Genomic DNA, 5,923 nt, shown 5'->3' on the forward strand with positions numbered 1-5,923 from the left:
TCATAATGTAACTCATGTATGTCCCAGGAATATGCATGTACATCACATGAATGTTCCAGGTATATTCTGGGAATATCATTTTGCTATGTGGGTTTCTTTAACCATCTTTGAATCTAAAATTCGCTTTCATTAAAAAAAAGACTAACTCAAACAGCACAGATACGTACTTAGTACGTTTTAAGTACGTACATCTTGTTCGAAATGTACGTAACCTACACGTACCAAATAGGGCATGTTGTTACATAGTGCGTAAAACGTCCAATGAAAGCTAAGATTGTTATAGAGGGGAAAATTTCCGAGCAATTCTCAGACACCCAATATTCCAAGCTCTACAAAAAAAAAAGAAATAAAATATTTCGGTTCCGGCTCAGCCCTTAACAGTGTTAAGATAAAATATGGGTTCAGTACCGGTTCCGGGCCATAAAAAAACGGTTCCGTCCGGTTTTTGGTCCATGTTAGTTCCAGTCCGCGTCACTAGAAATTTCTAAGTTTGTGCCTAAACACGGAATCTACATGTCTGACGAGAGTTTTAGAAAGAGCAAAAAAGTTTTAAACAAAATCAGCTAGTAGCAGAAAAAAAATTAAATTGTTTGTACAGGGGGTAATAAAAATACAAACACTTATTAACGAACCCAATATTATTTTAAATGTTTCCACGCACTACAAAAAGATCACGTTTGCTCAGATCCTATACTTTTCGGTTAAGGAATTTGTGGTTTAGCATTTTTAGGGACCCTGTATATGTGGGAAAAATTAAGTAACTATTTTAAACTTAAGTATTTATTAGTTTTATCCCGTATTGTTTTGGTATCTTAAAATGAAGGTTGACAACCGTGCCACAGTAGTGAAAATTATACAAATTATATAAAAATTGCTGGAAAATGGAAAATATCTTTGAAAAATTGAATGAGTGGTGCAACATCTACACCCTTGGATATACCAATATATCTGATTGTTCACCTGACAGTTGACGGCTGTTTAGTTCTGTTTATTTTACTTGTTCTTATGAAAAAATGAAGATGGCTGAAGGAACTACAATTTTGCGAAGAAACAGACCAGGAACAAAGGCAAAGGTACATTTAACATACGATTTATTTGAAAATTAACACTGCTAGTTCGTTGCGCCAATTTGCCTGGTTATACTTTAGCTCCAACAATCGATTTCCAGTCATGTTCATGCATGAACACTTTAGAATTAGTCAGTGAGTAAGACCATTCAGTCTAATGCATTAAATGTTTAGGACTTCTGCCGTTGGCCAGATGAGCCTCTGGAGAAGATGGAGAGTACTCTGGTTATCCCACAGTACATTCAACAGCTCATTCGCAAAGATCCTTCCAACATTGATTCGATTCTCAAGATTCCTGAAAACTATGAGCAGGGCGTCTGGAAGTATGAGCATTTACGGTAAGTGTTTCTCAAATGTTAGCATTGCTGATTTATGTACAGAAGTTGAGGCATTGTTCAGTTCACCCATAGTTAGTTAAGTGCTAGATATGCCAGATACTGCGGCTATGTGGAGATTTTAAATGTGTAATTCAACGAACAAAATACATTCAGTTTTATTGTGAATTAATTTAAAACTGTTAGAAAGAGATCGTTTGTTGAATTTTTTGGAACATCGGTTTATTTGACTGATCATTCACATTCCTATACTTACTTCGATTCAAATTTTTGTAAGCTTCATGTAGGTTGAAAGAATTGCAGATATTTTCCTAAAGAAATCGGGATAGTCGAACTTTTGTAGCAGGAATCACTTGTTGCAATTACGTTTAAGTTAGAAAAATCGATTTTGCACGACATTCCAACAAACGATCCTGTCAATTAAACACAATTATTGCTTGAACAAACAAGTCGACAAATATCTCTGCAGCTCATTTGTCCTCAATCTCAGAGTCTGCAGTATAATATCAGTGACATTATGGCCCAACGCAATCTATGGGGTGAAAGGAGCAAATGTTTTCGTTTAAAAATATAGACTTCGTTGGTAGTTGCAGCGTCGTCACGACCTGGGCATCTCAAAACTGTATTCATAGGCTCGAAGTCTCAGATTTTAGTAATTTGCATATCGACCCTTAAGTGGGCTGATTGTGAGGTGAAGAGTGTGGGAAAGGTTATCAAAATCATAATTTTCCGTCCAAATTCGGAAACAGTTTAAGAGTTTCTTTTCAAAATTGCGTCACCCGAAACAGCGTTCTAAAGATGAAGAAGATAGGAAGCCAGTGAAACGAATTTTCTGGACAACATTTTTGAACAGTTGAAAGAATTTCTTACTTTAAGGCAAGCTTTGTTGCGCTAATCGTGCAAAACGTATCTCGAAATACTGCATTACTGTTTGTTCAATTTTCTTCCCCTGCTGTGTGCAATATTAAGAAAACGTTCTTTAAAATTGAAGTGAAATTAATTGCTTTCAAGACATCGCTGGTTGTATAAGCTGTATAATATTTAGAAGCTATCGAAATTCAAATTTTGATTTAGCCACTGTTAAAAATCGAATTGAACACTTCAGACAATTTTGCATGGAACTGAATGGTCTGGCTGTAAGACTACAGGGCGAATGCCATCCAGATACCTGCACTCAAATGACTGCCACAGAACAATGGATATTTTTATGTGCTGCGCATAAAACTCCTAAAGAATGTCCTGCAATAGATTACACCCGGCATACATTGGACGGAGCTGCATGCTTGCTGAATAGCAATAAATATTTTCCAAGCAGGTAAATAGCGTGAAATACATACATTTATTTGGTTTCCAAAACGTAAGTTTATGTAGAAATTATTTGTAGTATAAACATGTTTCATAAATTGACTTGTTTACTGAAATTAAAATATTGACATATTTTTTTATATTTACATATTGAAATATTAAGAAACTTTCATGTTTCATGCTGATTATCTCAAAACCGTTGCAAACGTACTAAACCATTTTGCTGCTGACTGCATAATAATCGGTCGGTTAAGTGTTATTTTTTCTAATCAGTACACGTGAGATAAAACATTAGCTCTCATGGCTAGACTTGAACTTAGAGCTAAGCGTAATCAACAGCTTGCAACTCAAATACGATTACTTTTTTTATATTAAAAATAACAATTTACTAATAGTATTTGTAAAGCATTGATGGCGATTTAACTTTGTAGAGTTTCCATTAAAGCTACGTCCGTAGACAAGCTTGGTTCAGTCTGCCGGCGTGTTTACCGAATATTTTCACACGCTTACTTCCACCACAGGCAAATATTTGATGAGTTTGAAAACGAGACGCATTTGTGCAAAAGATTCACCCAATTTGTAACCATATACAACTTGATGTCCAAGGACAATCTCATTGTGCCGATTCTGGAAGAAGATAGCACTCCTGGCGAGTCTGAAGCATAATACATACAAACATATTTTTAATCCTTCTGGATGTTATAGTTACAGAGAATCTCATTTTTCATGTATAAAGCACCTTCATGTTTTTCATGAGGAATAATATAAAAGAAGATTGTTGTTGAATGGCTTATCATCTTTACCATGTAATATTCCATAAAACTCAAATCTAAAACATTTATCTGTACACATGTATAATTCCATTCATTTAAATCTTCCGTGAGTCTAAATACAGATGTCGTATTTATCACCGCTCTTAACTAAATCCAGTTATATTTCAGTGTTGATACTTAAAGAGGTATTAAAAAATACGGCTCTGGAACGATAAGGCAAACAGATTGTTAAAACATCCGTCGATAATCACTTACATTCTAATATTTTTGAATAACTTAAATTTGAAATTAATCTTTTGAAAATAAATATGTGAGAATGTATACGCAACAGTCTATTAAACCAAAATATTTGAAAACATGTCGAACTAAGTCCAAATACGTTTTGGAAATATTGATTTTCCAAAAAATATTGAGCAAATTTTCGACATCAGCAATACTCGTTTCATCAAAATTTATGCAAACCACTGCTTCAGTTTTGCTCAAAATAAGGTTTTACGTCGAATTAGCTGGTGTATAGAGCTGATTCTGTTCAGAATCATCGTATATGAATTAGTTATACATTTCCCTTTTCTGATAGTTTTAAGCAAGTCCCGAATATTTAGATACGTGATCCATTGGAAAATGTATTATCAAAAATGCAAGGGATTAAATTATTTACCCTTCATATTGTTTTTCATTCTATATTTTGTAACTCTTTCCATTTTTGTTTAAGTTGATTCAACTTTTCGCGTTTTTGCTCATTGCAGCCTCGCTTTTTGTTTTCCAATCGTTTAATCTGAGCTTCTACACTATTTTCCCCATTAATTGTGTTGTCAAGTTTTGTTATTAGATGTAGCCTGGCTATCTTCTTATTCTGTAGTACTGACCTTGTTTCTTGGCATTTTACTACAATTCCTAAAGCAAAAGTCTACTTTAGTTAGAGGTTCTCAATTAGATATTACAGTTTCGAAATGACGAAATAATTTCGCGCATTATTTCACAAGTATTAAAAATAGCGGATTTACAAAAAACTATACTGTCGATTAAGTGAATTAATAAATCAACGCAATAGGGAAGAATCTTCGGTTACTTCACTTATGGAATATTGACATTTACTGTTAGTGCACTGAACCGGTTTTCAGCAACGTTAAAAGCCATTTTATGGATATTTGCGTTGGTTAAACGCGCAACCCCTAAATCTGTTTATGTTATCTGTTACATTATTCTTTAGAATATTGGAAGTCTTAGAATTTGTCGGAAGTATATTCGATGTTCTTGTGCAAAATTAATGATTTAATTAATTTGGCTATAAACAACTTTAGTTCTTTTAAGCCTTATTCATTTTTTTCACTGGATTAATTCCATGGTTTCTTAGCTCAAGTGTTCAATTTTAAAAGATGCTATCAACGGCTATGCAGATCCGGCTGCATCATTGCCCCGATACTCTTGCTGAAACAACACAGTATTTAAGTAAAAATATTTTTAAATCGTTTATTTAATCGAACATCTTATGTAGTTTTATTTTCGGGTTTGCTGTAGTTTGCAGTGCCGGGCTGAAGATTTTTTTGTGATCCAAAATTACTTTGGCACCTCAATTCTTCCCTCAATTCCTCATTTATTGAACAAGAAGATACTTGTATTCAGAATGCTGCATTTTTATTTACCATTTTTCATTTTTTCTGACTGATTGGTGATCTGATAATTGGTGCAAATCAAAAATTCAAGCACTTGAGATTTATATTGAAAACAATTTGATTGAACTTGAAAAATAGATAGGTTTATTTGAACGCTATCTTATATTATGAACCAATTAAGTCGAATTAGTTGGTTATAAATGTCTTACCAGTTGGAATATGTTTCAAGACTATGCAGCTAGAGGTTTTGTTGACTTTTTGCCCACCAGGTCCAGATCCCTTGACCTGTTTTTCTTCTAAATCTTGTTCATTTAGAGCTGGCACTTGCGAATAGTCTATATGTTTTTTAGAGCTTAACAACCTAAAATTAACACTACAAACAACTAGCCTAAGTCGTTGAAACATTATTGCACTGTTCGTCTGAGGAGTAGAATAATACCCTTCTGAAAGACAAAGATATTTGTAATAGACAAATAATGCTTTGAATCTGAAAACTATTTTATTATCTTATTACCTCAAATTTGAAATTTACATCAGCTTCATCGGTGATATTCTTGTGGGTTTTAAATTCTTTTCTGATGCGTCTGAAGAAATAAGTTTTGTCAGTATATTTCAGCTGTTCGCCGTATCTTAAAAGATTTTTATAGAGCTTTAAAATCTCCCTTTGGGTAGGCAGAGACATGATTCACATTGAGGTTAAGTCCACAATGTTACTGACATCGACATACTATCCTAATCTGTTTAGCATGAAGTTCGAAAAATAAGAAGAAATATTAAAAAAATTAAGACATTTTTAGATTTTCCATAATGTAAGCTTCGTATTCTCATAA

General features: G+C 33.6%; 3 protein-coding genes across 3 annotated transcripts; 1 reads left to right on the top strand and 2 right to left on the bottom strand.

Moving 5' to 3' along the window:
* Positions 1-962: 962 nt before the first annotated feature.
* LOC109546655 (MOB kinase activator-like 4) lies at positions 963-4,142 on the top strand. The gene is made up of 4 exons (XM_019917699.2): positions 963-1,073; positions 1,242-1,405; positions 2,508-2,717; positions 3,139-4,142. Exons 1-4 carry the CDS (start codon positions 1,014-1,016, stop codon positions 3,371-3,373), a joined length of 669 nt encoding a protein of 222 aa, XP_019773258.1. The 5' UTR covers positions 963-1,013; the 3' UTR covers positions 3,374-4,142.
* Positions 4,143-4,146: 4 nt separating this feature from the next.
* Positions 4,147-5,807, bottom strand: LOC109546656 (mitochondrial translation release factor in rescue). The gene is made up of 3 exons (XM_019917700.2): positions 5,608-5,807; positions 5,303-5,536; positions 4,147-4,374 (listed from the first exon to the last, which is right to left on the bottom strand). Exons 2-3 carry the CDS (start codon positions 5,496-5,498, stop codon positions 4,154-4,156), a joined length of 417 nt encoding a protein of 138 aa, XP_019773259.1. The 5' UTR covers positions 5,499-5,536; positions 5,608-5,807; the 3' UTR covers positions 4,147-4,153.
* Positions 5,498-5,775, bottom strand: LOC125504571 (MIEF1 upstream open reading frame protein). Its single transcript, XM_048666775.1, has 2 exons — positions 5,608-5,775; positions 5,498-5,536 (listed from the first exon to the last, which is right to left on the bottom strand). Exons 1-2 carry the CDS (start codon positions 5,773-5,775, stop codon positions 5,498-5,500), a joined length of 207 nt encoding a protein of 68 aa, XP_048522732.1.
* Positions 5,808-5,923: the final 116 nt, after the last annotated feature.

Source organism: Dendroctonus ponderosae, unplaced genomic scaffold, assembly GCF_020466585.1.
Source record: "Dendroctonus ponderosae isolate FM_Combo_2020 unplaced genomic scaffold, Dpon_F_20191213v2 Dpon_F_20191213_5, whole genome shotgun sequence".
In the NCBI taxonomy this organism is placed as follows: Eukaryota; Metazoa; Arthropoda; class Insecta; order Coleoptera; family Curculionidae; genus Dendroctonus; species Dendroctonus ponderosae.

Excerpts from the sequence above, each read along its gene's own strand:
- LOC109546655 (XM_019917699.2), top strand. The coding sequence starts at position 1,014 with ATGAAGATGGCTGAAGGAACTACAATTTTGCGAAGAAACAGACCAGGA. Across the intron at positions 1,074-1,241 it reads GACCAGGAACAAAGGCAAAG|GACTTCTGCCGTTGGCCAGA; the intron begins GTACATTTAACA and ends TTAAATGTTTAG. Across the intron at positions 2,718-3,138 it reads AATAAATATTTTCCAAGCAG|AGTTTCCATTAAAGCTACGT; the intron begins GTAAATAGCGTG and ends TTAACTTTGTAG.
- LOC109546656 (XM_019917700.2), bottom strand. The coding sequence starts at position 5,498 with ATGTTTCAACGACTTAGGCTAGTTGTTTGTAGTGTTAATTTTAGGTTG. Across the intron at positions 4,375-5,302 it reads CTTGAAACATATTCCAACTG|GAATTGTAGTAAAATGCCAA; the intron begins GTAAGACATTTA and ends CTTTTGCTTTAG.
- LOC125504571 (XM_048666775.1), bottom strand. The coding sequence starts at position 5,775 with ATGTCTCTGCCTACCCAAAGGGAGATTTTAAAGCTCTATAAAAATCTT. Across the intron at positions 5,537-5,607 it reads ATGTAAATTTCAAATTTGAG|AAGGGTATTATTCTACTCCT; the intron begins GTAATAAGATAA and ends TTTGTCTTTCAG.